Source organism: Bufo gargarizans, chromosome 5 (assembly GCF_014858855.1).
Source record: "Bufo gargarizans isolate SCDJY-AF-19 chromosome 5, ASM1485885v1, whole genome shotgun sequence".
Classification (NCBI taxonomy): domain Eukaryota; kingdom Metazoa; phylum Chordata; class Amphibia; order Anura; family Bufonidae; genus Bufo; species Bufo gargarizans.
Genome location: NC_058084.1, coordinates 24757493 through 24780046, shown reverse-complemented (window position 1 = coordinate 24780046; position 22554 = coordinate 24757493). Strand labels below are relative to the sequence as shown.

The 22554-nt window shown below is 45.5% G+C and overlaps 1 protein-coding gene across 2 annotated transcripts in view; it reads left to right on the top strand.

Annotated features, from left to right (window-relative positions):
• The window catches only part of LOC122939223 (latent-transforming growth factor beta-binding protein 2-like), a 40902-nt gene that overhangs the window by 5963 nt on the left and 12385 nt on the right, over positions 1-22554 (top strand). For both annotated transcript variants that reach the window (XR_006390106.1, XM_044295261.1), the window contains exons 2-10: positions 520-577; positions 5315-5437; positions 14882-15022; positions 15127-15252; positions 15501-15623; positions 15734-15856; positions 18137-18259; positions 18401-18523; positions 22184-22306. Coding sequence is in view for 1 of the 2 variants with exons in the window: in XM_044295261.1 (XP_044151196.1) it covers positions 520-577; positions 5315-5437; positions 14882-15022; positions 15127-15252; positions 15501-15623; positions 15734-15856; positions 18137-18259; positions 18401-18523; positions 22184-22306 (1063 nt within the window). In the remaining variant the exon portion in view is untranslated. The remainder of the gene's footprint in view (positions 1-519; positions 578-5314; positions 5438-14881; positions 15023-15126; positions 15253-15500; positions 15624-15733; positions 15857-18136; positions 18260-18400; positions 18524-22183; positions 22307-22554) is intronic.

Here is a 22554-nt window from a genome sequence, read left to right as displayed (position 1 = left end):
GAGTGTGAAAGTAGCCTAAGCTAAGAGGGTGACCCCCGAGAGCGAGGAGACCCCGAGGTGTTACAATGTCATATACACAGATAACACACACATACATACTACATACACGTATACAAAATACAGACACACTACATAGTACATGCACAGATACATACTACATATACATACTACATACATACTACATATACATACTACATATACACACTACATAGTACATGCACAGATACATACTACACACATTACATTCTACATACACACTACAAGAAAAAAAAAAAGTGGTCTCATGTTGTGGGGTCCAAATTAACAGAAGGGGGACACAAGGAGTAGCCGGGGCCAGTACTACGGTACTGGAGGACAAGATACTGGCCCACCCCACAGTATGAAGCTGTATCATTGTCCTGAGGACGATGCGTCATTGAATTCGGCTGGGTTTCGAGGTTTCGGGGTTTCGGGTTCGTACATCTGGGACTCTCTTTTGCAGTTTTTGCTTCTTCCTCTCAGTTCTGCTTTTTCTTGCAGATTTCTGGTGACCTCAGTCGCAGCCGCCCCGGACACAACCCCCATCATCCTCCTGGAGGTGAGTTCCATGCAGTGGCCTTAAAGAATAAATCACAATATTCTGGGAGCGCAGCTCCGGATAATTCTGCTTCACTTTACTAGCTGAACTACACTGCACAGATAGTGTCATCCAGCACCCCGATATTCAGCACCCCGATATTCAGCACCCTGATATACCAGATAGTGTCATACATCACCCCGCTATACAGCACCCTGACATACAGCACCCCGATATACAGCACCCAGATATACCAGATAGTGTCATACAGCACCCCGATATACAGCACCCCGATATACAGCACCCCGATATACAGCACCCCGATATACAGCACCCCCATAAAGCCAGACAGTATCTTTATAGGATTATGTTGTTCTCAAATTTCATCCATAATTTCAGCAGCCGAAGAGAACCATTTCCACAAAGTGCCACACTGTGCCCTTATACCACACTGTGCCCTTATACCACACTGTGCCCTTATACCACACTGTGCCCTTATACCACACTGTGCCCTTATACCCCACTGTGCCCTTATACCATACTGTGCCCTTATACCATACTGTGCCCTTATTCCACACTGTGCCCTTATACCCCACTGTGCCCTTATACCCCACTGTGCCCTTATACCATACTGTGCCCTTATACCATACTGTGCCCTTATACCATACTGTGCCCTTATACCACACTGTGCCCTTATACCACACTGTGCCCTTATACCATACTGTGCCCTTATACCCCACTGTGCCCTTATACCATACTGTGCCCTTATACCATACTGTGCCCTTATACCATACTGTGCCCTTATACCACACTGTGCCCTTATTCCACACTGTGCCCTTATACCCCACTGTGCCCTTATACCCCACTGTGCCCTTATACCATACTGTGCCCTTATACCATACTGTGCCCTTATACCATACTGTGCCCTTATACCACACTGTGCCTTTATACCACACTGTGCCCTTATTCCACACTGTGCCCTTATACCCCACTGTGCCCTTATACCACACTGTGCCCTTATACCATACTGTGCCCTTATACCATACTGTGCCCTTATACCATACTGTTCCCTTATACCACACTGTGCCCTTATTCCACACTGTGCCCTTATACCATACTGTGCCCTTATACCACACTGTGCCCTTATACCCCACTGTGCCCTTATACCATACTGTGCCCTTATACCATACTGTGCCCTTATACCACACTGTGCCCTTATTCCACACTGTGCCCTTATACCCCACTGTGCCCTTATACCACACTGTGCCCTTATACCATACTGTGCCCTTATACCATACTGTGCCCTTATACCACACTGTGCCCTTATACCACACTGTGCCCTTATTCCACACTGTGCCCTTATACCATACTGTGCCCTTATACCATACTGTGCCCTTATACCACACTGTGCCCTTATACCATACTGTGCCCTTATACCACACTGTGCCCTTATACCATACTGTGCCCTTATACCACACTGTGCCCTTATACCACAGTGTGCCCTTATACCATACTGTGCCCTTATACCACACTGTGCCCTTATACCACACTGTGCCCTTATACCTTACTGTGCCCTTATAATACCACACTGTGCCCTTATACCACACTGTGCCCTTATACCATACTGTGCCCTTATAATACCATACTGTGCCTTTATACCATACGGTGCCCTTATACCACACTGTGCCCTTATACCACACTGTGCCCTTATACCACACTGTGCCCTTATACCATACTGTGCCCTTATACTACACTGTGCCCTTATACCATACTGTGCCCTTATACCACACTGTGCCTTTATACCATACTGTGCCCTTATACCGCACTGTGCCCTTATACCATACTGTGCCCTTATACCATACTGTGCCCTTATACCATACTGTGCCCTTATACCATACTGTGCCCTTATACCACACTGTGCCCTTATTCCACACTGTGCCCTTATACCCCACTGTGCCCTTATACCCCACTGTGCCCTTATACCATACTGTGCCATTATACCATACTGTGCCCTTATACCATACTGTGCCCTTATACCACACTGTGCCTTTATACCACACTGTGCCCTTATTCCACACTGTGCCCTTATACCCCACTGTGCCCTTATACCACACTGTGCCCTTATACCATACTGTGCCCTTATACCATACTGTGCCCTTATACCATACTGTGCCCTATACCACACTGTGCCCTTATTCCACACTGTGCCCTTATACCATACTGTGCCCTTATACCACACTGTGCCCTTATACCCCACTGTGCCCTTATACCATACTGTGCCCTTATACCATACTGTGCCCTTATACCACACTGTGCCCTTATTCCACACTGTGCCCTTATACCCCACTGTGCCCTTATACCACACTGTGCCCTTATACCATACTGTGCCCTTATACCATACTGTGCCCTTATACCACACTGTGCCCTTATTCCACACTGTGCCCTTATACCATACTGTGCCCTTATACCATACTGTGCCCTTATACCATACTGTGCCCTTATACCACACTGTGCCCTTATACCACACTGTGCCCTTATACCATACTGTGCCCTTATACCACACTGTGCCCTTATACCATACTGTGCCCTTATACCACACTGTGCCCTTATACCACAGTGTGCCCTTATACCCCACTGTGCCCTTATACCACACTGTGCCCTTATACCATACTGTGCCCTTATACCATACTGTGCCCTTATACCACACTGTGCCCTTATACCACACTGTGCCCTTATACCATACTGTGCCCTTATACCACACTGTGCCCTTATACCATACTGTGCCCTTATACCACACTGTGCCCTTATTCCACACTGTGCCCTTATACCCCACTGTGCCCTTATACCACACTGTGCCCTTATACCATACTGTGCCCTTATACCATACTGTGCCCTTATACCACACTGTGCCCTTATTCCACACTGTGCCCTTATACCATACTGTGCCCTTATACCATACTGTGCCCTTATTCCACACTGTGCCCTTATACCCCACTGTGCCCTTATACCACACTGTGCCCTTATACCACACTGTGCCCTTATACCATACTGTGCCCTTATACCCCACTGTGCCCTTATACCATACTGTGCCCTTATACCATACTGTGCCCTTATACCATACTGTGCCCTTATACCACACTGTGCCCTTATTCCACACTGTGCCCTTATACCCCACTGTGCCCTTATACCCCACTGTGCCCTTATACCATACTGTGCCCTTATACCATACTGTGCCCTTATACCATACTGTGCCCTTATACCACACTGTGCCTTTATACCACACTGTGCCCTTATTCCACACTGTGCCCTTATACCCCACTGTGCCCTTATACCACACTGTGCCCTTATACCATACTGTGCCCTTATACCATACTGTGCCCTTATACCATACTGTGCCCTTATACCACACTGTGCCCTTATTCCACACTGTGCCCTTATACCATACTGTGCCCTTATACCACACTGTGCCCTTATACCCCACTGTGCCCTTATACCATACTGTGCCCTTATACCATACTGTGCCCTTATACCACACTGTGCCCTTATTCCACACTGTGCCCTTATACCCCACTGTGCCCTTATACCACACTGTGCCCTTATACCATACTGTGCCCTTATACCATACTGTGCCCTTATACCACACTGTGCCCTTATTCCACACTGTGCCCTTATACCATACTGTGCCCTTATACCATACTGTGCCCTTATACCATACTGTGCCCTTATACCACACTGTGCCCTTATACCATACTGTGCCCTTATACCACACTGTGCCCTTATACCATACTGTGCCCTTATACCACACTGTGCCCTTATACCACAGTGTGCCCTTATACCATACTGTGCCCTTATACCACACTGTGCCCTTATACCACACTGTGCCCTTATACCTTACTGTGCCCTTATAATACCACACTGTGCCCTTATACCACACTGTGCCCTTATACCATAATGTGCCCTTATAATACCATACTGTGCCTTTATACCATACGGTGCCCTTATACCACACTGTGCCCTTATACCACACTGTGCCCTTATACCACACTGTGCCCTTATACCATACTGTGCCCTTATACTACACTGTGCCCTTATACCATACTGTGCCCTTATACCACACTGTGCCTTTATACCATACTGTGCCCTTATACCGCACTGTGCCCTTATACCATACTGTGCCCTTATACCATACTGTGCCCTTATACCACACTGTGCCCTTATACCATACTGTGCCCTTATACCATACTGTGCCCTTATGCCACACTGTGCCCTTATACCACACTGTGCCCTTATGCCACACTGTGCCCTTATGCCACACTGTGCCCTTATACCACACTGTGCCCTTATACCACACTGTGCCCTTATACCACACTGTGCCCTTATACCATACTGTGCCCTTATACCACACTGTGCCCTTATACCATACTGTGCCCTTATACCATACTGTGCACACATTGCCCACAGTGCACCATTATCTTCACATAAAACACCATATTGTGCACTCATACCCCATACTGTGCCCTGGCAGTGCCATATTGTGTCTGCAAAATGCCAAATTATCACTTAGTGCTATTTTCCCTCGTAACATACTAGTACCATATTGTGCCTATATACTGGTATAGTGGGATACAATAATGTCATATTTGGCCCATACAGGGCCGCATTGTGGCAGTATAGCGCCATACATTGCCCTCATGTCGTCATATGCCTGATTACTGCCATCCTTTCCTACAGCTCCTGCTGACTTCTGTTTATTTGTAGATGTTGATGAATGTGCTGCTCTGGTGCCCCCTTGTGGACGATATGCAAACTGTACCAACACCACCGGCTCCTTCGTCTGTCACTGTCATCGTGGTTTCCTTAAAGGGCCAAGTGGCTGTGAGGGTGAGAAGGCGCTGGCTATTATATATTACTACAGAGTATAATCTACAGCCGGGCCGGATTAAGCCGGGTCTCCCCATATTGTACATTTTTAATGTAGAGGGTGAATGAGGGTGTCCTGAGCTGCATCCCTGTCTGCTGCCGCACTCCTCGAATGTCCACCTGCCACAGTTGCTCTTTGTCCAACTTGGTGGCCAATAGTGATGGACGAACATCTGCCGAGACGGTTCGCGAACGCGATCAAATGTTAGCGAACCGCAGGCTTGTGGCGGGTCCCATTCATTTTAATGGCAGGCGAACCTGAAAAACCTTCAGCTGATATTTTCAGCCAAGAAATAATTACTAGAAATGCACAAATAGTCCCCCAACATGGACCGTGACACCAGATGGATTATTCCACTTTGCGATCTCCATTTATTTTTTTCAATGCGAAATATCGGCAATATAATTTTCGCGTATGCGCAAATGCACTATAAAGAAAGTATATTGGTATATAACACCCCGCTTCAATCAGTGTTTTTTTGGGGGCGACTGGTATATCACACCAGTAGAAATGATTTGTCCCAGTAACGCTTGTCCCTCTATATACCTGCAGTATCGCAGCAGAACCGCACACGACCGCCGCACAATACCAATGCACTATAATATACCGTCTAACATAGAAAGTATATTATACCATTGTACAAGGAAGGCAATCCATTAGAATATACATGAAGATAAAACGTGACCTTTAATAATGTTACTATGAGGGTCCATTCACACGTCCGTAAGTGTTTTGCGGATCCGCAAACACGGACACTGGCAATGTGCATTCCGCAATTTGTGGACCGCACATCGCCGGCAGTATAATAGAACATGCCATCTATGTGTCATTTATTCAATAAAGGATTTCATTTTGATGATATACCGTTTAATCTCAGTTTATTCTTGTTGGTTGGTGCATCTATGTACACGGAGTGGGGTTTACCTACTCTTTCCGGGTCTATTTATCATAGTGCATTAAATTACTGTTTATGTGTAACCTATTTGTAATAATCATTACTGTAAGAGCAGTGAGACTATGGACTCTTTACTGTAAGAGCAGTGAGACTATGGACTCTTTACTGTAAGAGCAGTGAGACTATGGACTCTGTACTGTAAGAGCAGTGAGACTATGGACTCTATACTGTAAGAGCAGTGAGACTATGGACTCTTTACTGTAAGAGCAGTGAGACTATGGACTCTGTACTGTAAGAGCAGTGAGACTATGGACTCTGTACTGTAAGAGCAGTGAGACTATGGGACTCTTTACTGTAAGAGCGGTGAGAATATGGACTCTTTACTGTAAGAGCAGTGAGACTATGGACTCTATACTGTAAGAGCAGTGAGACTATGGACTCTTTACTGTAAGAGCAGTGAGACTATGGACTCTATACTGTAAGAGCAGTGAGACTATGGACTCTTACTGTAAGAGCAGTGAGACTATGGACTCTTACTGTAAGAGCAGTGAGACTATGGACTCTATACTGTAAGAGCAGTGAGACTATGGACTCTATACTGTAAGAGCAGTGAGACTATGGACTCTATACTGTAAGAGCAGTGAGACTATGGACTCTTACTGTAAGAGCAGTGAGACTATGGACTCTATACTGTAAGAGCAGTGAGACTATGGACTCTTACTGTAAGAGCAGTGAGACTATGGACTCTTACTGTAAGAGCAGTGAGACTATGGACTCTATACTGTAAGAGCAGTGAGACTATGGACTCTTACTGTAAGAGCAGTGAGACTATGGACTCTTTACTGTAAGAGCAGTGAGACTATGGACTCTATACTGTAAGAGCAGTGAGACTATGGACTCTTACTGTAAGAGCAGTGAGACTATGGACTCTATACTGTAAGAGCAGTGAGACTATGGACTCTACTGTAAGAGCAGTGAGACTATGGACTCTTACTGTAAGAGCGAGTGAGGACTATGGACTCTTTACTGTAAGAGCAGTGAGACTATGGACTCTTACTGTAAGAGCAGTGAGACTCTGGACTCTTTACTGTAAGAGCAGTGAGGCTATGGACTCTATACTGTAAGAGCAGTGAGACTATGGACTCTTTACTGTAAGAGCAGTAGGACTATGGACTCTATACTGTAAGCGCAGTGAGACTATGGACTCTTTACTGTAAGAGCAGTGAGACTATGGACTCTATACGGTAAGAGCAGTGAGACTATGGACTCTATACTGTAAGAGCAGTGAGATATGGACTCTTACTGTAAGAGCAGTGAGGACTATGGCTCTATACTGTAGAGCAGTGAGACTATGGACTCTATACTGTAAGAGCAGCTGAAGACTAGTGGACTCTATACTGTAAGAGCAGTGAGACTATGGACTCTTTACTGTAAGAGCAGTGAGACTATGGACTCTTTACTGTAAGAGCAGTGAGACTATGGACTCTTTACTGTAGAGCAGTGAGACTATGGACTCTTACTGTAAGAGCAGTGAGACTATGGACTCTATACTGTAAGAGCAGTGAGACTATGGACTCTTACTGTAAGAGCAGTGAGACTATGGACTCTATACTGTAAGAGCAGTGAGACTATGGACTCTTACTGTAAGAGCAGTGAGACTATGGACTCTTACTGTAAGAGCAGTGAGACTATGGACTCTTACTGTAAGAGCAGTGAGACTATGGACTCTTACTGTAAGAGCAGTGAGACTATGGACTCTTACTGTAAGAGCAGTGAGACTATGGACTCTATACTGTAAGAGCAGTGAGACTATGGACTCTACTGTAAGAGCAGTGAGACTATGGACTCTTACTGTAAGAGCAGTGAGACTATGGACTCTTACTGTAAGAGCAGTGAGACTATGGACTCTACTGTAAGAGCAGTGAGACTATGGACTCTTACTGTAAGAGCAGTGAGACTATGGACTCTTACTGTAAGAGCAGTGAGACTATGGACTCTTACTGTAAGTACTGTAAGAGCAGTGAGACTATGGGACTCTTTACTGTAAGAGCAGTGAGGACTATGGACTCTATACTGTAAGAGCAGTGAGACTGTGGACTCTTTACTGTAAGAGCAGTGAGACTATGGACTCTTTACTGTAAGAGCGTGAGACTATGGACTCTTTACTGTAAGAGCAGTGAGACTATGGACTCTATACTGTATAGCAGCAGTGAGACTATGGACTCTTTACTGTAAGAGCGTGAGACTATGGACTCTTACTGTAAGAGCAGTGAGACTATGGACTCTTTTACGTAAGAGCAGTGAGACTATGGACTCTTTACTGTAAGAGCAGTGAGACTATGGACTCTTTACTGTAAGAGCGTCGTGAGGACTATGGACTCTATACTGTAAGAGCAGTGAGACTATGGACTCTTTACTGTAAGAGCAGTGAGACTATGGACTCTTATGGACTCTTTACTGTAAGAGCAGTGAGACTATGGACTCTTTACTGTAAGAGCAGTGAGACTATGGACTCTTTACTGTAAGAGCAGTGAGACTATGGACCTTTAACTGTAAGAGCAGTGAGACTATGGACTCTTACTGTAAGAGCAGTGAGACTATGGACTCTTTACTGTAAGAGCAGTGAGACTATGGACTCTTTAACTGTAAGAGCAGTGAGACTATGGACTCTATACTGTAAGAGCAGTGAGGACTATGGACTCTTTACTGTAAGAGCAGTGAGACTATGGACTCTATACTGTAAGAGCAGTGAGACTATGGACTCTATACTGTAAGAGCAGTGAGGACTATGGACTCTTTACTGTAAGAGCAGTGAGACTATGGACTCTATACTGTAAGAGCAGTGAGACTATGGACTCTGTACTGTAAGAGCAGTGAGACTATGGACTCTGTACTGTAAGAGCAGTGAGACTATGGACTCTATACTGTAAGAGCAGTGAGACTATGGACTCTATACTGTAAGAGCAGTGAGACTATGGACTCTTACTGTAAGAGCAGTGAGACTATGGACTCTATACTGTAAGAGCAGTGAGACTATGGACTCTTACTGTAAGAGCAGTGAGACTATGGACTCTTACTGTAAGAGCAGTGAGACTATGGACTCTTACTGTAAGAGCAGTGAGACTATGGACTCTTACTGTAAGAGCAGTGAGACTATGGACTCATACTGTAAGAGCAGTGAGACTATGGACTCTACTGTAAGCAGTGAGACTATGGACTCTATGTAAGAGCAGTGAGACTATGGACTCTTACTGTAAGCAGTGAGACTATGGACTCTTACTGTAAGAGCAGTGAGACTATGGACTCTTACTGTAAGAGCAGTGAGACTATGGACTCTACTGTAAGAGCAGTGAGACTATGGACTCTTTACTGTAAGAGCAGTGAGACTATGGACTCTATACTGTAAGAGCAGTGAGACTATGGACTCTTACTGTAAGAGCAGTGAGACTATGGACTCTTACTGTAAGAGATGTGGACTCTTTACTGTAAGAGCAGTGAGACTATGGACTTCTATTACTGTAAGAGCAGTTGAGGACTGTGGAACTCTTTTACTGGTTAAGAGCAGTGAGACTATGGGACTCTTTACGGTAAGAGCAGTGGAGACTATGGCCTCGATGACTGGTAAGAGCAGTGAGACTCTGGACTCTATACTGTAAGAGCAGTGAGACTATGGACTCTATACTGTAAGAGCAGTTGAGGGCGGCTATGGCTCTATTACCTGTAAGAGCAGTGAGACTATGGACTCTATCACTGTAAGAGCAGTGAGACTATGGACTCTATACTGTAAGAGCAGTGAGACTATGGACTCTTTTACTGTCAAGAGCAGTGAGGACTATGGACTCTATACTGTAAGAGCAGTGAGACTATGGACTCCTATACTGTAAGAGCAGTGAGACTATGGACTCTATACTGTAAGAGCAGTGAGACTATGGACTCTATACTGTAAGAGCAGTGAGACTATGGACTCTTTACTGTAAGAGCAGTGAGACTATGGACTCTTACTGTAAGAGCAGTGAGACTATGGACTCTTACTGTAAGAGCAGTGAGACTATGGACTCTTTACTGTAAGAGCAGTGAGGACTATGGACTCTTATACTGTAAGAGCAGTGAGACTATGGACTCTTTACTGTAAGAGCAGTGAGACTATGGACTCTATACTGTAAGAGCAGTGAGACTATGGACTCTATACTGTAAGAGCAGTGAGACTATGGACTCTATACTGTAAGAGCAGTGAGACTATGGACTCTTACTGTAAGAGCAGTGAGACTATGGACTCTTACTGTAAGAGCAGTGAGACTATGGACTCTTTACTGTAAGAGCAGTGAGACTATGGACTCTTTACTGTAAGAGCAGTGAGACTATGGACTCTTTACTGTAAGAGCAGTGAGACTATGGACTCTTACTGTAAGAGCAGTGAGACTATGGACTCTTTACTGTAAGAGCAGTGAGACTATGGACTCTATACTGTAAGAGCAGTGAGACTATGGACTCTTTACTGTAAGAGCAGTGAGACTATGGACTCTTTACTGTAAGAGCAGTGAGACTATGGACTCTTTAACTGTAAGAGCAGTGAGACTATGGACTCTATACTGTAAGAGCAGTGAGACTATGGACTCTATACTGTAAGAGCAGTGAGACTATGGACTCTATACTGTAAGAGCAGTGAGGACTATGGACTCTATACTGTAAGAGCAGTGAGACTATGGACTCTTACTGTAAGAGCAGTGAGACTATGGACTCTATACTGTAAGAGCAGTGAGACTATGGGACTCTTTACTGTAAGAGCAGGTGAGACTATGGACTCTTTACTGTAAGAGCAGTGAGACTATGGACTCTTTACTGTAAGAGCGGTGAGACTATGGACTCTTTACTGTAAGAGCGGTGAGACTATGGACTCTACTGTAAGAGCGATGAGACTATGGACTCTTTACTGTAAGAGCGATGAGACTATGGACTCTTTACTGTAAGAGCAGTGAGACTATGGACTCTTTACGGTAAGAGCAGTGAGACTATGGACTCTATACTGTAAGAGCAGTGAGACTATGGACTCTTTACTGTAAGAGCAGTGAGACTATGGACTCTATACTGTAAGAGCAGTGAGACTATGGACTCTTTACTGTAAGAGCAGTGAGACTATGGACTCTTTACTGTAAGAGCAGTGAGACTATGGACTCTTTACTGTAAGAGCAGTGAGACTATGGACTCTTTACTGTAAGAGCAGTGAGACTATGGACTCTATACTGTAAGAGCAGTGAGGACTATGGACTCTATACTGTAAGAGCAGTGAGACTATGGACTCTATACTGTAAGAGCAGTGAGACTATGGACTCTTTACTGTAAGAGCAGTGAGACTATGGACTCTTTACTGTAAGAGCAGTGAGACTATGGACTCTTTACTGTAAGAGCAGTGAGACTATGGACTCTATACTGTAAGAGCAGTGAGACTATGGACTCTTTACTGTAAGAGCAGTGAGACTATGGACTCTTTACGGTAAGAGCAGTGAGACTATGGAGCTCTCTGTCTGAGGAGGTGGTGATGGTGAATACAATAAAGGAATTCAGGAGGGGTCTGGATGTATTTCTGGAGTGTAATAATATTACAGGCTATAGCTACTAGAGAGGGGTCGGTGATCCAGGGAGTTATTCTGATGCCTGATTGGAAGGAATTTTTTTATCCTTAAGTGGGGAAAATTGGCTTCTACCTCACATTTTTTATTTTTTTTTCCTTCCTCTGGATCAACTTGCAGGATAACAGGCGAACTGGATGGACAGAGGGCTTTTTTCAGCCTGTTACTATGTTCTAAAGCCCTTTTTGTCGTGTGTTAGTGGCAAAAGTAATATATATTTGTCGGTCAGCGGTGCAGTTATCTGTTCTAAAGCCCTTTTTTTGTGTGTATTAGTGGGAAAAAAAGGGCTTATTAGCCGTTGTGTGAAGTGAGAAAATTAGACTTTTTTGGGGGTGTTTTACAGGGGAGGGGCAGAGGCCTAAATGTTTCTGGCGCAGGCACAGGTCGCAGCAGAGTAAGGGGCCGTGGCAGCAGAGGTCACTTTGAGATGCCTGAGCTCCCGGTGTCATCTAGCGGTCGTGTCTTGACCAGCAACCCAGCGATTCTTGAATGGTTGACTCGATCATCCATTTTGTCCCAAGTGATATCAGACACCCCCAGCCAAGAGTCGGTGGGTTCGTCAGACACAACCCTTAGATGGCATGGCCCGAGGCCCTCACCTGCCTCTGACCTTTTCTGTACCCTCACCCAGAGAAGTATTATATGCTGTGGGCTCAGCTTCACTATACAGTGAGAACGAGCTACTAGAAGACAGTCAGAAGCTACTGGCAAGCCAAGATGTGGAGGAGACATCTGCCGCTGGTGTTGCGAGCGGTCAGGCTCCTGACCAAGAGACGGTTAAAGAGGATATCAGTGCAGACAATACTCAATGATGATAATGTAGCTGATCGCACTTGGGAGCCGGGAAACTACTCACTAGCAGCTAGACATAGAGCAAAACCTGAACCAGCATGTGGTGGCATACTTGCAGTGCACCCTGCCAGCCGTCATTGAAGATCTGCTGAACTACTGAGCAGGCGAACTGGATTTGTGGCCGCAACTGGCTGAGTTTGCCCTGGAAAAGCTGTCTTGCCGGGCCAGTAGTGTGGCATCAGAGCATGTGTTTAGTGTGGCGGGAGCCATAGTTACCCCAAGAGGAACTCGCCTGTCCACCCAAAATGTGGAGAGACTGACCTTTGTCAAGATGAATCAGGCGTGAATCAGAAAGGATTTCCACCCACCAATGCCTGATGCATCAGACTAGATCATCCATGGTGCCACACCAACACTTTGACAAAAGAGACTGGTTTCTTCTGACTACCTGCCTCAGTTACTATTCTGATGCTGCCACCAGCCTGATGCCACACATGTGATGCCAAGTGCTCCTTCTTTCACCCACCATCTTCAGCTGGTACTGGTATTGCCACCCACCTCCCCACTCTGTCACCTTGCCACTTTGTGGTCTCCTCTTCCTGCTGCCACCTCAACACTATGTCACCTTGCCACTCTGTGGTCTTCTGAAGCTGCTGCCACCTCCACCCTATGTCACCTTGCCAGTCTGTGGTCTCCTCATGCTGCTGCCACCTCCACACTATGTCACCTTGCCACTCTGTGGTCTCCTCATGCTGCTGCCACCACCACACTATGTCACCTTGCCACTCTGTGGTCTCCTCATTCTGCTGCCACCTCCACACTATGTTACCTTGCCCTTCTGTGGCCTCCTGATGCTGCAGCCACCTCCACACTGTCACTGTGCACTCTGTGGCCTCTTCCTGATGCTGCCTCCACCTCTAGACTCTGTCATTGGGCCACTCTGTGGTCTCCTCATGCTGCTTCCACCTCACCACTATGTCATAGGGCCACTCTGTGGACTTCTCCTGCTGTTCCCACTCTCCCCACTTCATGACTAGGACACTATTTTGCCTTTCAGCCTGGCTGACATCATCATTTAGTTAACCCTTCTTCTGATCTGTCAGAAGGAAGGAAAAATGAGACACACAATGGATCCTGTCTATGTAGCAGCTGTAAGGCCTATATCACATGGTCCCTATTTGCATGAGAATTGTCATCTCTGTTTTGAATCCACTCCTGTTTTTTTGGCATTAGCAATTCTAGTGGATTACTGACCAAATGCTGACCGAGTGAAGGTGGATGCTCCACAGACAGGATCCGTTTTTTGTCAGTCATTGTTCTGACAGATCAGAGGAAGGGCAAAATAATCAGTGACGTCAACACAAACTGACTGCTGACCCCGTCTCCACTCTGTCGGGGGCTCTACTTGTATAAGCGTTTAATAGAACAGGTTCTGTAGACATCTATGTGGAATCAGCTGACGACGGTGTAAAAGGAGTGCACGTCTTCTTGGCGCTAACATCGACCTGTAAGGCTGAGTTCACACTTGAGTTATTTGGTCAGTTTTGACTGCCCAAATAAGTGAAGTGTGCAGTGATTCTAAGAGCGACGCCTGTCATCTGCATGTCATACTGACTCACAGTATTATTTCACTACCACAGCACACTGTGTTACTGCAAGGCACAGTCTACACCACTATAAAGGCTCTCTGCAGCCAGGAAAAATCCTTTTTTTTTTTTTCAAAAAATTCGGCGAACTGGTCGAATCAAATTTTTGAAAAATTCACTTATCTCTAATTTTGGACTTGGAGTAGAAACATGCCAGTCTCTGAATGACCTGCATGGAGCTCTCCTTGAAGAGTAAGTGTGGTTGGGACAAGGGGGGGAGTGAAGAGCAGTCAGGAAGATGGTGAGTGTTGGGGATCCTTCTAAAGTCTAGTATTACATGGTGCAGTAGATACATTGTATGGAATGACTGCAGATCTACCATGTATCACAGCTCTAGGGGTATCTTCTGGCATTGAACACAGGACCGTAGGGATCACATAGCAGGTAATATGCTGCCTGTATAGCCTGAGCATTACTGAGCAGAATGTGTTCTTATTCCTACAGATGTGGATGAATGTCACGTGGCTGAGATAACCGGGCTCCAGGCCTGCCCCCCACATTCCACATGCCACAACACCATTGGATCTTTCAGCTGCAGCTGTGACGAGGGCTTTGTCTTTGGGTTGGATGGGAAACACTGTGTTGGTGAGTGCGGAACTTGTGTTAGGTGACACAAGCTCCAGACCTGGGTAATATCCATCATGAAGGGTGCAATGCTCTGCAGTCACTGTTGTGTTGTTTTTGGACAGATATAGATGAGTGCGCTTTTGAAAATCGGTGTCGTCGCGAGTTGGGGAACCTTTGTGTGAACAATGATGGGAGTTATCGCTGCAGCTGTCAGGCAGGATTCCAGGAATCAGGACTTTCGTGCATTGGTGAGTGACTGATGGTCCAGAGAGCAGATCAGTAAAGGTCAGATATATCTCAGGGGACATCGTCCAAAGAACTCAGGCCAGGCATGGTCAGATCGTTGGCCCTTTCAGACGAATGTCCCAGTACTCTAATTTATTTGATAGGACAACTCATCCCGTCTTTACACGAGAGACAGTTGTAGACCGCCATGATAAGAATTATCAGTATGCAGAGTTATGACCCCGCTCTTTACTTGTGTCTGTTCCCTCAGATGTGGATGAATGTAAGGAGAACTCCAACATCTGTTCTGGGATTGGAGTTTGTGAGAATGTGGTGGGAAGCTACCGCTGTGGCTGCCAGGCTGGTTTTCGAGGCAACGGAACCTATTGTGAAGGTCTGTACTGGATATACAATAGCATGTGGTCACTCTCATCACCTCTCATTATAACGACTCACATCTAGTCATTTGAGGTCAGACATTTACTCCCATTCTGTTTTTCGTAGATGAGAATGAGTGCGCCTCTGGGAGACACGGCTGTGACACCAATGCCCACTGCGGTAATGTTATCGGCTCATACTTCTGCCAATGCTATCAAGGGTTCAACGGAGATGGCTACAGCTGCTATGGTGAGGGTTAAAGAAGCCTTATGAACCCTGTGACTGTTGTGGGATGTTCGCTAGGCATTCAGCAGTTGGAGACCACCCAGGTCCTACAGTATCTTCCATCATTCCCCCCACTCTCTGGTCATCTGTGTCTAATGTGGCCATAGACAAGATGGCTGTCTATGGTCCCAATTAGTGTTTCTCTGTGGAGAGATGTGTGGATGCCAGGCACATTTCTTTCTGATAACCTGTGGCATCTTCTTGCTGGAAGTGTATCATAACTTAAACAAGGTCATATTCCTTAACTTTCTAACCCTACCATAAATACAATAGCTGCTCTCTAGACTTGAGACCATACAATAGCTGCTCTCTAGAATCTCCGACTATAGACCAATCTCCCATGTACTCATCTTAGATGACCTCCTGAAGGCCTAAGCAAGTCCCTGCTGTAATGTCCTGAGATACCCAAACACATAAACGCAGGACTTGAAAATGTTATATCATGGGACCTACGTAAACAGGAAACAAGACCAATGCTCCGTTCACCAAATTCGATGACTTGAGACCTCATATAAATGGAACCTGACTCATGTCAATTGACCATATTGAAGGAATCACATTGTCTCCTAGATGTGTCCAAAGCTTGATGTCAATGTTTTTTCTGGTGTAGTGGATTCTTCACTTAATTGCAAATGCTTTTGCCCAGTTCACAGACTTTGAGGAAACACATCATTGGTCTGAGAGAAACAGAATTGGTTGCTTAGGTGAATTGCCTGCCATCTAGGCTGTTCTGACCTAGCTGTTAGGAGGTGTTGGGAGCAATGCTCATATGAGGGCACACACAGACTGCCAACAGGCTCTGAACGTCCCAGACAGAGCACCAATAGAGAGATTTGTTTCATCCACTGACAATCATGAGTAGCTCTCTCAGTTTTGTTATCCGCTCTCTGGACACAGGCGGCCCCTTCATTACACCGCTGTCTGAGTCCACACCTTTTCCAGGCCCTTAGTATAAGAAATCTTGTGTCATGGCGACTATTATGTGTCCTGCCAGTGACAGCCAGCCACCATCACCTTTGTTTGAAGTGGTGTTGGGAAAAAGAAACCTGGAATGCCATGAACTGGAACTGTGTTGTCCTTAGTGATCGATCCAGGTTCTGTTTGGGTTGCCACAATGGTCAGGTTGGAGTATGGAGGCCTTGTGGTTAGCTCTTAAATCCTTCTTTTGCAGGGGAGCAACATTCTGCCCCATTGATGGTGTGATGTTCTGGGGAACTGTTGTATAGGACAGTAATATGAGGGACACTGCTGCCACCTGTGTTCCTCTCATGGCAGGGCTTCCAACTGGCATTTTTCAGCACTATAATGCTCACCTAAACACAGCAAGGCTGTCCCAGGAAAGTCTCCTCCAGATTACAACACTTTCTTGGCTTCCCAGTCACCAGATTAATCACCAGTCCAGAATTTATTGGACCAACTGGTATGCCAGGCAACCTACGAGTGTGCAGGATCTACACGGCCAACATCTGTTGCAAATGTGCCACAGGATACCTGAACCTGAATGCCTCAATGCCCAACAGAGGGCGTATCTCATCTTGTAGCCAGGCTAGAGGGCATATCTCATCGTGTAGCCAGGCTAGAGGCTGTATCTCATCTTGTATCCAGGGTAGAGGCCGTATCTAATCTTGTATCCAGGCCAGAGGCCGTATCTCATCTTGTATACAGGCTAAAGTTTGTAAATCATCTTGTATGCATGCTAGAGTCCATATATCATCTTGTATCCAGGCTAGAGGATGTATCTCATCTTGTATCCAGACTAGAGGCCATATCTCATCTTGTATCCAGGCTAGAGGCCGTATCCCATCTTGTATTCAGGCTAGAGGCCGTATCCCATCTTGTATCCAGGCTAGAGGCCGCATCTCACCTTGTATACAGGCTAAAGGCCGTATCTCATCGTATATCCAGGCTAGAGTTGGCCAACAGAGTCATAGAGCCTCCTTTCAGTTGTAGAATTTTCTCAATAAACTTCTCCTTTCCTCTAACACTTTAGTCACTTAAATTTCAGCTCCTTCTTGGTGCATGAGGTTTTGTTTTTCTGTATTTAACTAGCTTGGTCTTTCTTTCTCTTTCCATTGTTGCAATTTCCACACTGGAGGAACCCCGAGTGCCCTCTACTCGAGTCCTCTGACCTTCTACCTTGTCCTTCCTTTCTCCTCAATGACATTTTTCATCTCCTGGATCCATTACAGATGAATACTGTCATTGCTTAGTAACCTGACTTGTGTATTTTCCTTTATGTATCAGATATTGACGAGTGTTCTTTGGATAATGGGAGCTGTGAGCAGCTGTGTGTGAACCAGGTCGGCAGCTTTCAGTGTCAGTGCCACCAGGGATATCATCTTCTGCCCAATGAAAAGAACTGTACAGGTAAGGACCAAACAGTGAACATGCAGATGAGTAGAAGATGTCTTCTAGTAGTGTTTTTGAACAGATGTTTTTGAGTTTGGGCTGTGGTTGCCCCCTAGTGGTTGTCCTAGATCTCATGCTTTCCTTTTATCTTTCTATTAGATATTGATGAGTGTCAGACAGAGAATGGAAATTGCAAGCAGATGTGTAGAAACACAGAAGGATCCTACCAGTGTTTGTGTCGGAAGGGCTTTCAGTTACACGTGGATCTACGTCAGTGTGTGGGTAAGAAATCTGCTTATAACTAGGTAACGGAGCGCCCGTAAGTGGGAAGGAACCAATAGAAATAATTAAAGGATTAAACAGTAAGAAGATCTGTATAGACCCTGAACAAGCAGGGAATGCTGGAAAATATGAGCAGGAAAAAACTGCTTTAACACTAATTCTTAGATGTTTTACCTAAAAAACAGTAGTGGGAAATGTTCATAACATTCTTGACACGGGTCCAAAGAAAACAAAACCCTTTTGCTATGAACTATAGGCATAGATGTTAAAATCTGATCTGCTTTTTGCTACCACCAGGGGGCGCTGTGCATGCACCATCTATTCAGGTTACTGTGCAGACACTGTTGATCATTTATATTTGATTTGCAGCCACCAAAACCCACTTTTGTCAGCCAGCCCTATTTAACCCCTTTACACCATCTACCATCCATTTACGTAGAGCTATACGTCTATGGTGTGGCGATGGTGTGGTCATACCCTGCTGCAATGGACGGGGTTAGAGATAACTCCAATCCTGGTCATGTACCCCCACATATGCCACAGTCAATATTGACCAAGGCATCTAAGTGGCTAGGGAGATGGTGGAGGCTCCTTTTATCATACCATTGGAACCACTTAGACCCAAGAACCTAAAAACACCCCTGTGTCTGCCAGCAGTATGCCTGGTAGGATCTTCCAGGCGCATGTAAAGGGGTGTCCAGCAAAACAAAAATGGTTACAGTGGACTCAAAATGTTGATACTCATTTCCACTGTTCCAGTGCTGCTCAGGTCCCTGCTCCTCTCCACTTCCTGCTCCCATCTCCACACACAGGAAATGCCTGCCCTGCCAATCATTGGCTGAGGTGTTTCACCACTGCGGCCAGTGAGTGACTGATTGGGCATTTCCTGTGTGTGGAAAGTAGAGATGAGCAAGGACACGAGCAACATTGAAAAAGGGATCGATGGAGGTGAGTATCGATTTTTTTTCTGTTTTATAGCCTGCAGCCGCTTCTTTTGGCAATATCTAAAAAAAAACATAGGGGTATATGAAATTAAACTGGGACTTCTTTATTCGTCCACCCAGCATCAACAAAATTAAGCCCAACGTATCCATCTCTCCCAGACTTTGTTCAATGGGATCAGTGGTCAGGCATGTTGTTTCTCACTGGAAAACCCCTTAAAAATGCATCTCGGAAGTACCGCCGTGTACCAGTGTAAACAGTTAAATAAAATACAGAAAATAAAAGGAAAGGCAATTTTTTTTTACTCCAAAGAAAATGTTTTATTTATGGTAAAAAAGGGCACATAATGGGTATTGCTAAAACTCTAATGATCTGCGCTATAAAAGGATTGCATTGTTTATCTGATACGGATTTATGTCATTTACAATGGTGACGGTGAAAATTACAGCTTGTCAGCGCTCACAGCTTCATCAGCCAGTGACTCCCAAAATGATCTCGGTGGAAAGAGTCCAGTGAGGGGCCGCCCCGTCACACATCTAACCCTTAGTGACTGCCTAGTCTAAGCACTGGATCAGGAGCTCAGCTGACCGGGTCCTACTCTAATGGCCTGGATTGGTGGAATGGTTGATCCCGAACATTTAAACCCTTAGATGCTGCAGTTAATAACGACCGCTGCATGTAAGTGGTTTCAGAGCGCAGGGACTCCCTCTCGGCACCACAGTGAATGAGATTGGGGATGCCGATAGCTGTACATGACAGCCAGGGGTCTGCCCTCGGCATATGCCTATTAGGTCATGCCAAAGGAGCAGCCTGACATTGTACTACATAAGCCGCACAGTGTATTATGAAAGTGACTGGTAATAAAGAATCCATGTGATGTGCCTATCACGGACACCAGCGCCGGACCGTGCATGCGCTGCAGGATAACCACTGTCGGCAGCGGTTCGGTCTCCTGCTTATACAATAGAGGCCAGTAAGTGGCACATGTGCATTAGATTGAAGTATGCCGCTGCCCACAGTGGGTGACGTGCGGCGCATGCACGGGCCGGCGCTGGTGTTGGCAGGCACATACTCAAGATAGGCACATCACATGGATACTGGGCAGGCAAACTGTGATTAGGGGAGGCGTTTTCACTGAGTAATGCTGGGGGGCTCTTTGAGCAGCAAACACCTCCCCTGGGCTCTTGCAAACCCCATTTGCATATGGTGTAAACTTCATTTTTGGAACATTGTAGCTACAGAAGTGGCAAAAATAGGTACCATGTGTGATCTATGTGTGTGAGCTTTAACGTGGTACTAACAGCTTGACATGAGTGAAGTTGGTGACAGACTCCCTTTAAGCTCAGTTGTAGGCGGGATTGGTTAGTTTCCACCAAAACCCATCCAGTCTGATCATCTTCACCAAAAATATTCAGAGGCCACAGAAACTCCAGAGATGATGCACGCTCACCATCCAGTCTGCAATCCTACCTGAGGTGCATGCATAAGACCGGGCATGTTGTAAAGGGAGGACACATGCATGGAGATGCAATCTTATATGGATACAATTTTTTCCTAGATATTTTGGGTTCAGCACAGTTTTCTTGTGATATAGAAATTGTTGTAGATTTTATTTCCCAAAGGAATAGAGAGAGTATATCACCAATATCCTTGACTCTACAGGGAATATCTTACAGGGCTGTCCTCTCACCAAAAATGAAGTTGCAGCAACTCAGCCTTACAAGTCCTTTTAAAATTTTGTGTATGAACACGATCTGTCCGGGGGTCATGCGACAGGTACCATCTGGGACTTCTTGCATCTTCATGACATTCCTTCTGCTGATTGGCTTCTTTTGGTCACCTCAGATGGAATGAGCTGGATGACCATCGCTTCATCTCGGGATCACTGTGTCCAGTTGTTTCCCTCACATTATTTTGGGAAGGTGAAGGATACAGCTGGATTCTCAGCCACCATGCCTAGAAGATGGGGACTTTTCCTTGGTCTCATTTAGACATGGACAAGGCTCTGGACAGTGTCAAGTGGGACATTATGTTGAATTGATTGAAATTTTATATAAAGACCCTATGGCTGGTGTGTCTGCTGGTGTGACAGGCACCAGACAAGGTGTCCTCATTTCCATTACTTTTTGTATTAATAACTAAATCATTGTCTATTGTGATCCACCAGGATTCGACTATAGTTGGCTTTTGGTGGAAGGTCCCTGAGAGACTCCTATTGTACGTCCTATCTTTCTTTGAATGATCAGGAAATGTTGAACACAATTTGTTAGAATATAGCAGGCATGCGCAACGTGCGGCCCTCCAGCTGTTGCAAAACTATAACTCCCAGCATGCCCGAACAGCCTACAGCTATCAGCCTAAAGCAGGGCATTGTGGGAGTTGTAGTTTTACAACAGCTGGAGGGCCGCAGGTTGAGCATGCCTGGGATATAGTATTGTGTTGCTCTGTAAAGAAATAGAGGTCAAAACTTGACCAAGTGCCATTGATGTCGCTGGTTTCTTAGGTAAACCAGAATCTTCTGTTTTGATCTGCCAACTATTTGCTCAGATTTATACAGATTTGGTGTCTAGGGCTGAGACCTGAGGGTGGAAGTGATGGAGGCGAAGGAGGTAGTTGTTGTCCGTCAGATTCAGGGTGTGCTTTTGCTCTTGAGTCTTTACTGACTATGGAGCTTGGTGGCTCCCGGGGTCTCCTCTTACTTCATCTCATTCCTCTTAGATATCGACGAGTGTAAGATCGACAGCGGAGGTTGTTCCCACTCCTGTAATAACACTGAAGGGGGGTTCATCTGTCTGTGCCCCCCACATCAGGCTTTGGCCCGGGATCAGCGGACCTGCATTAGTGAGTATGAAGAGTCTTCTATGTGGTTCAGGTCAAAGTGAAACTTTCTCATCTTCAAAATCCATAATAACTAAGAACAATATAAAAATATAAAGGTGAAAATGTAACAATGAGATGATAGAATTATAATGCAGACTGCTGACCAACCGCTGCGAACCCGCAGGTCACATGACTAAAATGGGGCATCGTATCATCGAATGGCAATTTACATTTCCATGAAAATACAAAAGATGTGGCAACTGTTCAGA